Genomic DNA, 17134 nt, shown 5'->3' on the forward strand with positions numbered 1-17134 from the left:
TGGCCTGGACTCCACCAGAAAAATTCTTACCCACGAAGCTTCGGAGTGGCCGCTAAGGCAGTGTCTGGGCAATGTGCTCCCTACAGGAGCTCCCAGACGGAGCCTTTGGGGCTCTAGTGTTCTCTGTAAGGCAGAGCAGGCCTGGGCAAGTGAACCACACCTTCCTTATGCTGTGTGCCCAGCCACAACCTGGACCCCACCTCACAAACCCAGGCATTGTTGGGGATTCCTCCCGCTCACTACAGACAAGATTCAACAAGTACAAACCTGCAAACTCTTTATTAAATTCTCCCATTTCATCTGTACAGAAAAAAAATGCACATTATGTTCAGAATCTCAGTAACATCTTGGAATTACACAGCATGAACATGTAAAAACAAGGAACTGCAGGGATTTTATACATAGAAAGGAAATCCATTTACAAAAGAGGCTTGTTAATTGTACTTTTTGTTTAAAAAAACAAAACCAAAAACCAAAATGAGAAGCAGAAACAGGTTAGCGGCCCGAGACCTGGCACAGCACTCACCACACTCTGCCTTCCTCAGGGAGGGGCTGCAGGGAGCAGCCGGGCCCCCACTGCGTGGGTTGGGAAAAGGCGATCATGACCTAGAGGCATGGTCTGCATCTCCTCACCTAGGAAGCTCTCCACAGCCCGGAGCTCAGGACCCAGCTCGGGGTGAAGATGTCAGAGAAGAGCCCTGTCAGGATCTGTCACCACCTGCCTGCGCAGACATTGTTAGCTTTGTGTTTTAGGTGACAAGCTGCTCCTGAGTCCACACAGCAGCCTCACTGTCTGCTCAGGGGAGTGTGTCCCTTTGAGGTTTAATCTTCGTTTGCTTACAATTCACTGTCGTCTGAGAACTGGGTAGCAAGAAGGGAAATTTGACTTTAAACTTGATTACCTTATCAGGTGAAACTGGAGAGGCCATGGAAAAGGGTGGCTGGACAGAGAGCAAGTCAAAGGTACGCGGAGGGGAAGGGAGGCCAGAATAGCAGGTACAGCCTTCTGGGAACCAAAACCGAGTAGGGCAGAGAAATCCAAGAGGGCATTCTGAGCTTTGTGTTTTCAAATTCACAAGAAACTGAAACACAAACTTCCAAGAGGCATGTAATTCAAAAGGCCACCGCCTTCTAGTTCTGTGGCCCTGACTTGGGCCGGCTGACTTCTGAGTACAGTTAGCATCCTCCCCGAGATACTGAGCCTGGGGCGAGTGGGAAAAGTTTGTTTTTGTTTTGGGACAGAGGAAAGAATAGGAAGGGAGGTATCTTTTCAGAACTTGAGACCAGCCAGGAGAGCCCAGAAATGGTACACAGCCTCTAAGGGAGCATGGAGAGTTCTGGAAGTCACACACTGATACACAAGAGTAAATGTTCTCTCAGGAAGGCTGAGGGCACTAATCATGTAACCCCGACCCAGTGTGTCTGATAACAGGGTGTCCTCTATCACTTGACTTCAGGAAACAGGAAGACATAAAGTTGGGTAATAACATTCTGCCCATTCATCTGTGACAGAGGACTCTTCCTCACCCATTTTTGGCCTCATGCTGGCCTGGATGCTCCTATCTAAAAGCAGGAGATGGTAGCTGTGGTACCTTTAATGGGTTCTGTCACCACCTGATCACCAAATGCCACTGGAGTACCCCACCTACTAAGGATGCACTAGCTCAGCATGCTGACTTGACCCACAGCACCAGGGCTGGAAATGTAGCCAGGTGCTCTCTGGGAATGCAGAGCGTAAGCACTTCCCAGGGTCAGGCTGCTGCCATGTCCTCTGATAGCAGCAACAGCAATGACGTCCAGGGATGCACCCTGGTAAAATAAATGTCTTGCTCCTGGACTGTTCCTTCACTGGGAAAGGCCCCATCAGAGAAGATCAGTCTGGTTCTTGACTCACTATCCAGATTTCTGAACTGGTCCATAGAAGCCCTCAGCCAGGCCTCTGATTTTCTGAAGCAGCAAAGGTTAGTGTACCACCAGCAGTCCCCAAGACACTGGCATGAGCTGGCAAAGGGAGACCATCGTGACCTGGCTGCCGAAGCCTTGGCCCAAACCTCCTGACTACTTCTGTTCTTAGGCAATGAAGTTGAATAGCAAAGGCAAGGCTCCCACTGCAGGGCTGGGGTTCTTACTAGTTCATGACTATCTAATTTATACCTATGATTGACTTAGGAGGCCAGGGCTCGAGTGTCCTAGAGCTCACTCCACTATGTCCAAAAAGCTACAGACTGGACAGCACTGGACCCTAGACAGAGACTAGAAAAACCTACTCGAGACCAGGCCTAAGACCAAAAGCCAGCCGTAAGAACTACTCCAAGGAAGATGAACACTTGCTGTACTAGGCAATTCAAGACCCTAGTAGCTATCATTTCTATTCTGACCATTTCTAATGACAAATATTGTAAGAACCTAACTCAGCAAACCTCCAAATCTACAGATGGTGAGGATTCCTGTCAGTGTAGAAACAGAAATACCAAGACATGTTAGAAGACGTACAGGAGGGAGGCCTCAGGGATCAGAGCCATGACCTACCCTAGTCTACTCTGAACGTCAATGTGACCCTGAATCACAGAGGTCAGGGGGCCACCTTCAACAACGTGTGCAGTTCCGGATATCAGCCCCAGTGTGATGCTGGGACTTTTGGGGAGGAAGGGGCTTTAAGGACTGGTTTAGCCAGTTAGCAGTGGAGGGTGTCGCTTACAGAGCAGGGATTCTAAGTCTCATCAAACTCAAGAATCCCAAGACAGGTGCTGAGAACCAGGCGGACTACTCTAAAAGCAATACTGAGGGAATCAGGCAGCTTAGCAAGCAGCAGCTCCCCTGGCGACTCCTATTCCCCATGCAGGGGATATACAGCTGGCTCTGGAACTCACTGCCACCAGAAAAGGCAGCAAAAAGAAAACCACAGTATTCAAATCAATGTCAGTCAGGTCAGACAAGGAGTAATGTGGAGAAGCTGATGGAAACCGACCCAGCTTGCACGAACACACACACACCTCAGGGAAGACACACACACTCAGGTGAGGCGGGACTTGTAGGTGTAAATGAGAGCCGGGGCAGAGAGGGCACCGCAGAGGGCCTGGGTCTGTGCGGACAGTTTTAGGCACATGATTTATAATACTTTGTGGACATCTAACAGGTTAATAAAATATATATTATATAAATATATCTCCTACTGTACATCTGCCCTCCTGTACAGCCACTGTGACGCCATGGCCCAAACTCGCCAAAGGTGAGCTGCGCTACCTACCTGGGTTCCTCCCTCTTACGCCCTAACCCTGTCATTTCCACACTGGAGGAGTGAGGCAAGATGGCTGGGAATCTTGCTCCTGTAAAGCTCAGATTATGGAAAGTGGACAAATCACCAAACTGTAACATTTAGCCAGTGCCTACCAGAGTGGGTACACATAAGCAAACGAACGGAAAGGAAACACCACCACTACCAGACCCCGGAGAAAACCCTCCATCTTTTAATGCAATCCCTTCCACATCCCTTCACAGAGAGGCACAAGAGCTTGTCTGGGAAGTCTGCCTGGCGCTGGCAGAAGGTCGGGCTTCACTGCCAGTCCCACATCCGAGCCCAGGCTTAATCTGTAGAAGCCACCAGTTCTGGCCTGTGCTGTAGCTCAAAACACAGTGGAGTGAGTCCAAGCCCCGTTCCTGCACTGCCAGCCTCACCCTCACCTCAGAAGTCCACACCCCAACCTAGTAACTACTTCCTGTTGAGGTAGAGAACTTCCAGGGCAACCCCAGGCTCAGACCCAGGCCTTAGTGCAGGTCAGTGGACAGTCCTGCTTCACAGACTTCTGCTCCCCCTAGTCCACTGCCACTGACCCAGGGAGGCTCCTGCCTCTGCTCTGCAGTGGGGAGATCACAGGGTGCGCCTGTTCCTATGGAGTTGCGGGCAGCAGGGGCTCATCTGGGGTGGAGGTGGAAGGCATCACACTGCAGCAGAAGCAAACAGGACCCAGGGCAGGCTGCTTAGTGTCCCCACTACTTGGTGAAGCCCCTGCCTTGATGTGGCCCAAAGTTGCTTCTAGGAGAGGAACCAGACTTTTCAATGATCAGGCACCGGATATGCACATCTCCTCCAAGTCCTGCTGTCAGCCGCTGCATTTCCATGAAAGAAAGAACCCTACTGCTGAGTCAAGACTGAAGGAGGTGGGCTACTATATACAGTTTCCTTTCTTGAATTTTTTTGTCTTTTTTGTTTTGTTTTTAAAAAAAATCTGAGTTGCAGGTCAGGTGTGGATTCTGGAAGTACTGGCAGGTCTGTTGGTATGACAGAACTGTCTACAGGCAGGTAAACCCTTCACCAACAAAGGCTACCACCAAAGCAGCCAGCTGCCAATGCCGCCACGGCAGCTGGGAGGAGGAGGAGGACACCGCGGATGGCCAAGTCTGGATGGGAAGATGCAGTGGGCACCTGATGCTGCTCTACTGTGGGTGTTGGTGCCACCTCGCAGAGGGACGAGGTGAGAGGGTGCACTATACAGGAAGGCTGTACAAACTGGGCCCGGGCAGGGGGTTCCTTTGGTGGTCAGGCGGCTCTACCTGTCCTTGAGCTCTCGTGTCACACGCTTAGTGATCCGTCCACACATCAGGCCAATCAGGAACAGTATGCAGATGCTCCCACTGATCACAGAGAGGATGTAGTTCTTCGAGGGCGATGTCATGACTTGCATGGCAAGATCAGAGAAGCCATCTGCTGGGGCCACCTGGAAGGAGACAGCAGTGTGACCCTCTGAGGGAGAGCTGGGTAGGTGGCAGATTATAGCTAACTGACCACCCTGAATTCATTCATATATATTCTATAAATTAAAGTATTTTTAATTAATTTGGTTTGTTTTGTGTTTTGAGACAGGATCTCTCTTCGTAGTCCTGGCTGTCCTTGAACTCAGAGATCCATCTACCTCTGCCTCCCCAGTGCTGGGACTAATGGTGTGTGCCCTTAGACCCGGCTTTTCTTTTATTATTATTACTATTCTTATTTTGTGCATGCGCGTGTGTGTAGGATGTGAATATGTGGATGCACACTTGCCATGATGTACATGTAGAGCTCAGAGGACTACTCTATGGAGTCAGTTCCCTCCTTCCACCTCTAAACAGGTTCCAGGGATTGAACCTGGGTCTTTAGGTTTGCAAACAGGCCTCTTTACTCACTGAACCGTCTTGTGCACTCTAGTTTACATCTTTTCGTTTAAGGAGGGAGAGGCAAGGAAACCAATACAGCTCTGACCCCTTTTCTGGATCACAAACCGGCAAGTGTCCCCTGCCCAAACAGACACAGAAAGACACAAGAGGCGCCACCCTCAAGTGCTGTGGAAGCACTAACAGCACCTTGTGCTGCGGACATGATGCCAGCTTGTGTGAGGTCTCTGCATGCTTTCACTCACTCACTGCTCCACCAGCCCAGCAGGCAGACCTTACTCCTACATCACAGTGAAGGCTGCAGTCTGGGGTCCTCTTGACAGTCACAAGGCTACAGATGTATTTATGCTCTTCATTGTGTATGAGACCTTTTTATAAAACAAGGCAAAAAGCTTCGGAAAGCTGAGACCATGTTTTATGTTTTTCTTTTTTATTGTTGCTAGAAGAAGGTCCAGGCTGGCTTCAAACTTGTGATGTGCTTGCCTTAACCTCCAAACACTGGGATTATAAGCATGCACCACACTGTGAGTATAATTATAAGTACTTTCACATCAAAAACACTGTGTAATCATGACTTAAAAAACCAGGACAAAAAGTTTCCCTAAGTGCACACAAACTGTTCTTTTGAGTATTATCCTGGAATCCTAGAAGCCTGTGGTCAAGAGAAACCTGGGTGGCTCCTATGTTCATGACATATATTTAAGAACAGAGCAGGAGGTGCAAGGAAGATTAATGAGATTTGCTAGTACACAATAAGCAGTGAGTCCCTCTGGGTCCTTCAGCCACAACCTGAGCAGCTCAGGAGAAGAAAACAGTAAAGGAAGATGACTTAGTGTCTGCTGCTCCACCTCGCTGGGCTCCACAAGTGGCTTTTTTCCTTGGGGAGGAGTGACGGGATGGCTGTGATGACAAATGATAACCTTTCGGTGCTGCACTATGGGAATCTGAGGATGACAAAGAGCACTGGTCTGACAGAGCTTTGCAGACCTAAGCTGCTGTGAGGGAGATGGTAGCTATGGCTTCAGGAACAGTTACTTTTAGAGACTTAATATATTTTTCTCTTGTTCTGTTTTTCTAGACAGTTTCTCTATGTAGCCCTGGCTGTCCTTGAACTCAGAGATCTTACCTGTCTCTGCCTCCAGAGTGCTGGGATTAAAGGCATGCACCACCCTCCTGGCCTGATTTTTGGAATATATCTACTGCTAGATTTCTATCAAAGATGAGACCACTGATGCATGTCACAAAGATGAGAACTGGCAGAAGAGGCTGCCATGTCAAAGATCTCTTGCTTGTTACCTTGGCTGCATAACTCCACATTTCAATTCGGTCATTGAGACGCTTTTTGCACTCGGGCTGCAACCTCACTCTCTTATCTTCCAAGGCCTCCATTAGGCAGGACATCTCTGTGGGAGAAAACGAGTAAGAAGTCTGCAACTGTACGGACACAATTCTGTAAAATCAGGGAGAAGATTCGGAACATCTGAGAACTCAGCTCTTCAGAACCAACCAAGTCAAATTCTTTCTGGAAACTTGATCAAGACCCCACTGGTGAGGAGTGTGGCTTCCAGTGCCAGCTGCTCACAATGTCTTCACCCTCTACTTCATTGGGTGTCCCTGGCTTAGAAACAAGCTGCCGACTGTCACCTGGGTTTCAGACAGCCAGAAGCTGCCACAGTGCCTGTTACAGAGACCCAGGATGCTCAGTGTAGGAAAGGGGAGAAGAGGAAATAACCAGTGATTTAACTTGTTTTGGAGACAGAGTCTCTCTGGATAACTCTGGCTGTACAGAACCTCTCTCTGTAGACCAGCCTGGTCTTGAACTCACAGAGATCCGCCTGTCTCTGACTCCTGAGTGCTGGGATTAAAGGTGTGCACAACTATACTTAGCTGTAACTGAGTTTTTTATTCCTTAACAAATAATTCAAATTTCCTTTTCACTAAATCTTTGGCTCTGGCCGGTTCAAACCTGCAAAATTAGTCCCAAATTCACTGCCACCAAGGCCTTGCTTCACCATCAAGCGGACATCCAGGAGAGGCTGTATATGGCTGGTCTACAGGCACAGTCAGAGCAGCTGCAACTGGTTACTCAAAGGGAGCAGTCTTTGTTCCTCCGAAGGAGTTCAGACAGGGAGAGAGCAAACAATCATTACTTACGACGCCCTCGGCCAGGGGTGATGGCCGCACAGTGGTGTTTGATGTCCAGAGCACACGCTGTGTGAAGAACTGGGTCCACAAAGATGTCTGCTTTGCTCTCCTTCAACATGTTCAACACTTCCTGAAAAGGGAAGTACACTGTGGGAAGAGCTTTGGAGAGGAAGTGGATCTGATCTGCGGGCTGTAATACTCCGTAGAACACACAAACAAACAGGCCAAAGAGGGAACGTGAACTAGAACCACTCTGGGACAGGTGGTGGTAATGTGGCCGTATATGCACAGAGTGCAGACTTTGGCACCCAATTTAATTCGCTAACTACCTCTGAGGAATAAACTAGGGGTTAAAGAAAGCTAGCCGGGCGGTGGTGGCGCATGCCTTTAATCCCAGCACTCGGGAGGCAGAGCCAGGCGGATCTCTGTGAGTTCGAGGCCAACCCTGTCTCAGAAAAAGCACAAAAACCCTGTCTCGAAAAACCAAAAAAAAAAAAAAAAAAAAAAAGAAAGCTAAGAATAGGGCTGGAGAGGTGGCTCAGAGGTTAGGAGCACTGACTGCTCTTCCAGAGGTCCTGAGTTCAATTCCCAGCACCCACATGGTGGTTCACAACCATACATAATGAGATCTGGTGCCCTCTTCTGGAGTGCAAAGTTACATGGTGGCAGAATGTTGTATACATGATAAATAAGATTTATTAAAAAAAAAAAAAAATAAGAAAAGAAAGAAAGCTAAGAATAGTATGTACAAGACTGGATGACCAGGCAGGAGTTCTTGGCATTCTGGTATGCTACATTATTTTAAAGAACCTACACGTTAGTATTTTTATTAATATAATATTTATTCTGTTACTTTATGAAAACTGAATGTGAAATTCAAAAATGAGACTGATGACTGACAACTTTAATATACAGCTTATTAGTCTAATCTTCAAATTCCACTCCTCAATCAACCATTTCTTCAGCCCACTTCTATTCTTTTTAAGTTTAAAGATGTTCTGAGCAAGAGGGATATAAATCTAGCAAACAAAAATCAATTGCACAGATACTTCGTTTATGCACAGTGCAATTATAAGATGCAAAGACAGACCAGAAATGTTTGTCTCTTCTCTTACTTTAAAAAAAATGGTTCTGTTTTGACAGGTGTCACTGTTATAGCCCTGGCTGTCCTGAAACCCAGACACTTCCACCTGCCTCTGCCTCTTGAGTCCTGGCATTAAAAGTGCGTGCCATCATGTCCAGCTAATTTTTTTTTAAATGTGCATTGGTGTTTTGCCACAGGTGTCCAGTCCCCTGAAACTAGACTTACAGACAGTTGTGAGCTGCCATGTGGGCAGTAGGAATTGAAGCTGGGTCCCCTGGAAGAGCGTTCTTAACTGTTGAGCCATCTCTAGCCCTGGAATTTTTAAAATTATCATCACAGTTGCTTATTCTGTGTTTATGCTTGTAGAAGTCAGAGAAGACGTAGAGTCTGTTCTCTCCTTCCACACATGGGTTCTGGGATCAAGTTGTCAGCTGTGGTGGCAAGTGCTTTTCCCTCAATTTTTCTCTTGTGATGGTGGGGACTGGATGTAGGACCAGGCAAGCACTCTACCACTGAGCTACACCAAACTCCAGAAATGAGTTCTTGTTTTCAATAACAACAAAACCTCAAAAACCTCTCCTCAAAGCCCAAATATTGTTTAAAAAATCCTTTCTAGCCATACAGAATCATTTGTAATCAAGAAAAATGTATGGACTAGGTTTTCTTTCTTCTTATTTACTTATTTTTTTTTTTTTTTTTTTTTTTTTTTTGAGACAGGGCTTCTCTGTGTAGCCCTGGATGTTCTGGAACTAGCTCTGTAGACCAGGCTGGCTGAACACTCAGAGATCTCCCTGCCTCTGCCTCCCGAGTGCTGGGATTAAAGATGTGTGCCACTGCCGGGTGGTAGCGCATAGTGGCGGTGCACGCCTTTTAATCCCAGCACTCGGGAGGCAGAGCCAGGTGGACCTCTGTTCGTTCAAGGCCAGCCTCGGCTACAGAGCAAGATCCAGGACAGGCTCCAAAGCTACACAGAGAACCCTGTCCTGAAAAACCAAAAAAAAAAAAAAAAAAAAAAAAAAAAAGTATGCCACCACCACCAGCTTAGATTTCTCAATCAGTTCTTACCATTCCTCAAAATGTGGACTTGATCACTTTTAGCAGAGGAGAGGAGAGAGATACACCCACATCTCCCCCTTTTCTCTTCTTCCTTTTAATGCTATAATACCAACTCCCTAGGAATCAAATAGAAGCTGGGCGTGGTGGGGCACGCCTTTATTGCCAGCACTCAGGAGGCAGAGGCAGACAGATCTCTGAGTTCAGGCTAGTCTGGTCTAGCTAGTCTGGTTCATGCTAGTGAGTCCAGAACAGCCAGGGCTATAAAGAGAAACCTTGTCTTGAAAAATCAGGAGAAAAATAGTATTCAAATATAAAATATAAGCCTACCGAGCATTCTATGTTGTTACTTCTTTCCAAACCATTATATGGTCCTTGACCATTAATATATGGCTCTCTTCCAATAAATAATGGAAGGGGACCAAAAGGAAAAAGAGAAAAGAGGCAGGAGACAGGCAAGGATGAGGGTGTGGCTACCTTTTTACATAGCTCTGTCTTGATCTTGAGCAGGTTGACCTTGAGGCATTCTTCCACTTGGCCCGTCTGCTCCTGGGCTGCTGCTTCTTCAGCACATAGGCTGGCAATCTGCTCAGGAGACAAGAAAACAGGGCCACCCTCCTGAGGAACAGCTGGCTTCCAGAGAACATCAACCCCGTCAAATTAGCCCTGGACACATGGTGCCTGTTGCTGTCTCTGAATGGGCCTGCTCCTCAGGTACAGGGGAGAGACAAGCCACTCTTCGGAAACCTGGGTCCTACACACACACACATCAATGCTGATTCTCCCAAACGTGCCCAGGGTTCTGCTAACGGCTTCCTAGTGGAGTGTGTCCTCTTACGTCTGCACTGGATGCTCTGTTCTCCTTTTACAGTTCAAAGACTGTTCATTCTGAAGAGGTACGTTGTTCTGGGACTTGTCAGAAAGAAGAAAGGTCAGACAGCCAAATAACATACGAAAAGCAAACACTTAACACGTGGCTCAGGTCTACAACTGGATGCCTACTGCATGTGACATGCACCCACAGACTCTGCAAGCATGATCTTCAGAGAAGAGAATAAACAACTTTCTTTGGACAGTTTTAAGAGTAACCTAAGCAGGGCTCCTCAGGTGGCCTTTTCTAGCCCAGAAGACCAATAATTTCCAAGGACAGGCACTTAGGGCCATTAGGGAGCACTTTTATTTTCTGGTAAGTCTCAAGGGGTTCTAAATGGCCATCCAGAATAATGAGGGAGGATCATAGTACATGTGGAGGTAATAATAAAAGAATACTTTTATTTAACCGGCCAGTGTAGAAACAATACTATAGAGTAACAAACTAATGCCAAGTCCAGTCCAGTGTTCTGTAGAAGCTGGAAGTCTTCCCATAAGATGGGCCTGTCAGTCACCACAAGTTAAGAAGAAAGCACAGAGAAGAACTTCCACAGCTTACCTCATCTGAGCAGTGCAGCTGAAGCTGAGGGTCCAGGCGGTAATCTAGAGCGGACTCCTGGATGATGATGCGGATCTGGTCCTCACAGTCTGAAGACAGGCGCTACAGAAGACAAAGGGAAAACATCAGCCCACCCGAGAGCATCGGGGTTTAGATGAGCCCTCACACCCCAGCTTGGGGAAGGACAACAGGAGTATGCTAGTCATGTCTACGGGGAAAATGCTCATCCATACAGCTCTGTACCTGGTCAGCATATCTCAGCTTGAGGCATGAGATGACTTGGCCTTCTAGCTCCGAATCATCCTTTGCCTTGGTCAGGATACCATGACAGAATTTAGGGATGTCAGCTTTACAGGCTTTCCTTAGCACGGGGTTTAAGCGGTAATCTGGAGCAAAAAACGTGTCAGTATATGATAAAATAGTTCACTTATAAATTTTCACAGATTTTTGGAAATTCACCTTTCAAAGGGGGACATATAATGTCAATAGTAATAGATATAGTTTTATATAAAAATATGTATTTGTTAAGATGGCACACGGCAGCAGAGAAGTCACCATGCCAGGGCTGCTGCTGTTTTAGAGGGCGGAAGGGCTCCCTGCAGTTCAAGGAGAGTTCCCTCAGAGCAGGCCTGCTGTCACAATCCTCCTGCCTCAACCTCTCAAGTGCCAGGATTAAGTGTGTGCTACCACGCCCATCTTTCCAATGTTGCTAATCAGCAATGCGACTCAGTTCCAGAGCACATGCTGGTTCTCAGGTCCAGTATTTAAAGCCAACAACAGAAACCTAGCCCATAATAGACACTTTTGAAAGCATCATGAAAAAAATATCTAATACCTTTGTCCACTAAGCTACAAGCTTTCCTAGTCAAGAGCTGCAAGAGCTGAAATTTCCCTTCTGAAAACAACTGCCCATGCTCATGAAGTTTGAGTAAATTTGTGGGATTCCCTTTCCTAGGAACCCTAATGATCATTCCTTCTCTATATTTTTTAAGAGCAGCTGTCCAGATTTTCAGCCCTCTTCCCCATTCTAATTTTCTGGCTAGTCTTCAAAGGAGAAGGGGTACACTGCTCACATATAGGGCCCTCTCTTCAAATCTATGAGCTACATGGCACCCAGAGGTTAACAACATGTTGACCAGTTCCACTCTGGCTACACTCAATAGGACCAGGAGAGCTGAGCCATGATGGTACCTGTGTTCTGGGTAATTTGGCGCTTGGTTATCATCTGTTTGCATTTGGGATCCATCAATTCACTGTTTTTATTCTGCTTCAAGCACTGTAACATGGTTTTAGAATCTGCTTCTGGACAGAACCGCTGCAAATAAACAGAATTATATGAAAAAGGCTATCCCAAACTAGCAACTAATCTGTCTGTGATTACTTTTACATCTACCTGGGAGCTCATGAAAGCACAAGACAAAGGCATCCCTTGGCATGAGCAGGGACCAGCTAAGTACCAGCCAGAACCCAGACCCAGTGTCCCTTGCTTACTTTTCCCCCACTGCCAACACTGGTTTCCTTCTGCATGGGTGTGTTCCTATTACTATGGCTATGTTACAGTCCAGGCTATCTCACAAGTGCAATTACTGTGTGAGTATGATTAAACACGGACCAGGTGCCATCCAGCCCTCAGGTCCTACCTACCCAACCACAGCGGCAGAATTTAGAAAATAACTATTAACCAATGTGAACAGGGATCTGGGGAAGGCTACAATGTAGTTTACCTTAAGTGTAAGGGCGAGGTTAGCTCTATACTCCTCTTACTGTCCTTAAATGAGAGCCCAGTTTTGGGCTGGTGATGAACTTCCTCTCATTTGTTAAGCTATGTGTCTGTGTCACAGTCCTCAAACTCTGGCTAGGACACTTGACCACCAAGTGCCCTTGCTTGTTGTAATGTGCATGTCCCCCCCTCCTCCCCTTGTGCATGCGCGCACATACACAAATAAATACACAGTAACTTTCCACGGACATTATTGGCAGGATTGGCACTGTATATTAAAGAAATGCTGAAATGCAGTTTTAATAAAATTTCTTTGCATTTCCTTAAGTTTAATTTCTTTGTATATACAGATAGGTTAAGAACATTCACTGGAGGATTATTTGAAGCAAAAGAATATGCAGAATAAAAACGCATTTTGCATGGCTAGAGATGGCTCAGTGGTCAAGAGCACTTGCTGCTTTTGCAGAAGACCTGGGTTTGGCTCCCAGCACCCATGTGGCATCTTATAACCACCTGTAACATTGGGTCTAGAAAACCCTATGTCTCATTGGGTCACAGGCATATATATGGTACCATTCATACATGCAGGCAAAAGACTCATACACATAAAATAAAATTGAAAAATCTTGAAAAGAAAAGAAACATCTTGAGTGTGGGAGATGATCTGATGAAGATTCTAGATTGTGGCTTTCTCAACACACCCATCCTGGCCACCTATTAGCTCAGCTCTGTGATTTTTCCAACTTGAGCAGTATCCACATTGCCTGGAGGGCTTATGGACAGTCTGTCTACTCCACCCCCAGAGATTCTGGGGGCTCAAAAAATCTACAAGTTGGCAGGTAAAGGCAATGCTACTGGACTAGAGACCAGAGCTGAGGGAATCACCATGTTGGCTGTGTGTAACAGGACACAATGGAAAGGGCTTCATGCTGTCGTTGTCACATGGGCCACCTGTTCCTTACCTTAATCATCTGCTTGCAGACTCGCATGAGTGTATAGTCTAGTTCTGGGTCCATCATCTCTGTTTCCTGAAGCTTAAATACTTTCTGGTGGCAACGAGTACTCAGCTGCTTCTTGTTTTCTTTCAGACACTCAATAATCTATGATGTAAGAATTATGGTTGAGTTAGGAAGTATCAATCAGGAACTGATAGTTCATCTATTAACTGATAGTTATGGATGATGCTATTAATTGACAGCAATGTATAATGTAAGAGTTATGGCTGAGTTAGGAAGTATCGGGGATTGAAACCCATCTGTTTGGACTGTAACATTCAGTTCAGTGAATGGCACTGGTTTTCTATCCCAGGACCTTTTGTTTCTCATTCTGGGCAGTAAGAGTGAGGACTTTCTCATTCAGGAGAATAATGCTCATGGCGTTATAACCTCAGAGCCAGCAGTGGACCAGACAAGAAAGATTCAGGGTGACTACCAGGCTGCACTGGGATCTGGAAGGAAACCACTTAGGCTCTGTGGTTTCTTCTGCCTTCTTGAGCTTTCCCTTGTTAAGATTCCTCTTGGAGCACACAGTTGACTCTGCTAACTAGAGAGCAGGGAGAGTCTAGAGATTCAACTTTATAAGAACTTTATTTATATCTATAGTGTTAGATGCTAAGTATGAATTGGACCCAATCCTCCATGACAAATAACAGCTCAGAGGGCAAACAATCAAAAGCTATGACAGAAAAGGTTGAGTGGCACTGTAGAAAGTATCATGGGATGGATTTTAAGGTAGGTATATACTGAAGCAATCTCCTCCCTATGCTAAATGTTTAGATATAAAACACATAATCAAAGAAAGCAAATGGGAAGCAGCACCTGCCAGGGCTGCAGTATGAGGTCACAACACCTCTCTGAAGGACTAAAGACACAACAAGGACCCATCAACTAGATAAAGCACACTGATACCTAAGAAATGACACAGAAACAAAGGACTCACACCTGAGGGGGAAGCTAATAGGTCAAATCAAAGACAAGATATGTAATGCATATGCGAAAATATATGTAATGTCCTCGGGACAATATAGAAGAAAATGATAAACAAGAATCTAGAATAGGTAGTTATGAAAAGAAGCAAGCCGAGATTTAGGAAATGAAAAAGCCCAATGGTGGTCTTTAAAGAATGAGAGAACTGAAGATAAATTAGTTTGCTGGGTAACAGAAGATAAGCAATTACCTCAAACGGACAAGGCCAGAAAGCAATAAGAAAAGTGTGAAAAGGGCACTGGGGACAGACCTTGGGGCACCACCTGTCCACAGGAATTCAAGGAAAGAGGAAAAGCAAAGCAGTATCTGAAAAAACAGTGCCCAGAGGAAGACCCTGTTCTGACAAGCGCCCACAATGACAAAGAACAAGGTCCTGCCTGGTCTCATTCCCACTGAAATTATAAATCAAACCGAAAACTAATCTAAAAGAAAGATTAACTACAAAAAAAAAAAAAAAAAAAAAAAAAAAAAAAAAAAAAAAAAAAAAAAAAAAAGGGAGAGAGAGACAAACTGCAACAGCAGACACAAGGCTAAAGCACCACAGCAAGGTCCTAGGCAGCTGAGAATGCAGACATTAAACAAAACAAACATGCTGGGCGGTGGTGGCGCTCGCCTTTAATCCCAGCACTCATGGGAGGCAATGGCAGGAGGATCTGTGAGTTTCAGGACAGCCTGGACTACAGAGTGAGTTCTAGGACAGCCAGGGCTACACAGAGAAACGCTGTCTCGAAAAGGAGAGAGGGAGGGAGGGAGGGAGGAAAGGTGTGGGTGTGGGTGGGTGGGGTGGAACGGGGTGAACACTGGATGTGGAGTTACTACTGCAGAAGCTATACAGAAGAAATACCTAAACGAATACCAGGAATTTACTGGACAGACAAGACCAAGAGGGGTACAGAGGAGTATGTATGTCAGAAGCTGAGAAAAACAGTCTAGAACAGCTGAACGGGATAATTACCCTGATAAGGATGTGGCAGTTCTTGTCTCACCAGTGAGAAACTGGCTGCTATACCTTAACTTGACTTCCAGCATTAAAAACGAAAATGAAATGTTACCTGAGCATTTCCATACTGCACTGTAGAACAATAGCTCTTGATATCACTCTTGCAGGCTTCGTACAGATCTGGTTCCAAACGGATGTCTTCTGTCTGCATGACAGGGAGCCAGTGTGAGAAGTGAGGTGATTTTAGGCTAGAGATGTCAATATATATTTCTTAAACATTTACTTTTATTATTTTAAATTATATGTAGTTATGTCTGTCTGCATGTGGGTATGTATATGAGTGAAGGTACCTGAGAAGGCCAGAGGTGTCAAGATGCCCTGGATCTGGAATTACAAATAGGCACGAGACATCTGACATGGGTTCTGAAAACTGATCTCAGGTCCTCTGGAAGAGTGGCAAGTGCTTGTCACCACTGAACTGTCTCTCTAGTCCCCTGAAGATGGAACGTTTACAGACTTATTTGTTGACTAGACACTGTCTAGGAATGACTTCTAGAGGTGGCAGCACTGTGCGGAAGACACTCACTGTCATATGGTAAGATTTCACCTGTGACTCTGGCTCATGCTTCACAACAGTAGCGGAAATTGTCCCTGTCCCTTCTCCCTCCCCAGTTGTCTCTGACGGGCCCTGGGGGAAGAACCACGGCCCCCAGGCTGGCACGCCTACATTTAACGGGAGGACTTTTATTTCAAGGGGAAAGGAGATTTTCCTTTCCCCTCTGTTGGTGGAGACACAGAGTGAAGCAGGGATTTCTGCTGCTTCTTCAGGCCGCCATCCTGCAGCCAGAGGATGCAACTGAGGCCAAGGACAGCTGAGTGGGCAGGAAAGATCTGTCCTTGAGGACAGGGCTGGTCCATGACTGACTATCAGCACTTTGTATCTACCCCATTTGGCTTCTGGGGGTGTGTGGTAAAAAAACAGTCTGTCATTTAAAACCAAACTCAACACAGTAAAGAAGTGGGAATGTCATACGGAAAGATTGTCAACTGTAACTACATCTCACGCTTCACAAAGGTAGCAGAAGCCATCTCCCTGTTCCTCTGCAGCTAAGCACTGGTCCTGTGGTTTCTGGAAGCATTACCATCTCCAGCTCCTCCACACGGAGTTGCTTGCGGCACTTCAGTGACACCCGGTGCTCCTTGGCTTCCTGCAGAGTGTCGTTGCGCACAGTGGTACTCAGGCAGATCACTACATCAACCCTGCCACGGAAGGAGAAGGTATAAGACTGTCTGCAGTGGGGTAAAAGTCAGAGCACTGGGCACACTATTCACCCAGAATTAATTAATTAATTTGTGTGTGTGTGTGTGTGTGTATTTAATGTATTTCTTATAAGCCTCACTGCTGTTGTCTTCAATAATTTAACTGTCCCCCTTATTAACCACGGCTTGAAAAGGCCAGGAGTAGTGAAATTGACAATCTGGATATGCCAAATAAATACTAAGAATCACCACATTTAATTGAAAAGGTAAAAGTTCTGAATTTAGCCGGTTGTGGTGACACACGCCTTTAATCCCAGTGTTTGGGAGGCAGAGGCAGATTAATCTCTGAGTTCAAGGCCAGCCTGGGCTA

General features: G+C 46.1%; 1 protein-coding gene across 1 annotated transcript in view; it reads right to left on the reverse strand.

The window, feature by feature from the left end:
- Positions 1-260: 260 nt before the first annotated feature.
- Glg1 (golgi glycoprotein 1) overlaps positions 261-17134 on the reverse strand; it is a 102123-nt gene continuing 85249 nt past the window's right edge. Inside the window, exons 17-26 of the mRNA XM_028891048.2 lie at positions 16647-16764; positions 15617-15709; positions 13542-13679; positions 12051-12174; positions 11103-11245; positions 10860-10961; positions 9908-10015; positions 7303-7423; positions 6445-6551; positions 261-4715 (exon numbers count right to left, since the gene is read on the reverse strand). Coding sequence (XP_028746881.1) covers positions 4548-4715; positions 6445-6551; positions 7303-7423; positions 9908-10015; positions 10860-10961; positions 11103-11245; positions 12051-12174; positions 13542-13679; positions 15617-15709; positions 16647-16764 — 1222 coding nt within the window. The 3' untranslated portion in view covers positions 261-4547. The remainder of the gene's footprint in view (positions 4716-6444; positions 6552-7302; positions 7424-9907; positions 10016-10859; positions 10962-11102; positions 11246-12050; positions 12175-13541; positions 13680-15616; positions 15710-16646; positions 16765-17134) is intronic.

The sequence above is a fragment of the Peromyscus leucopus genome, chromosome 5 (assembly GCF_004664715.2).
Source record: "Peromyscus leucopus breed LL Stock chromosome 5, UCI_PerLeu_2.1, whole genome shotgun sequence".
NCBI lineage: Eukaryota > Metazoa > Chordata > Mammalia > Rodentia > Cricetidae > Peromyscus > Peromyscus leucopus.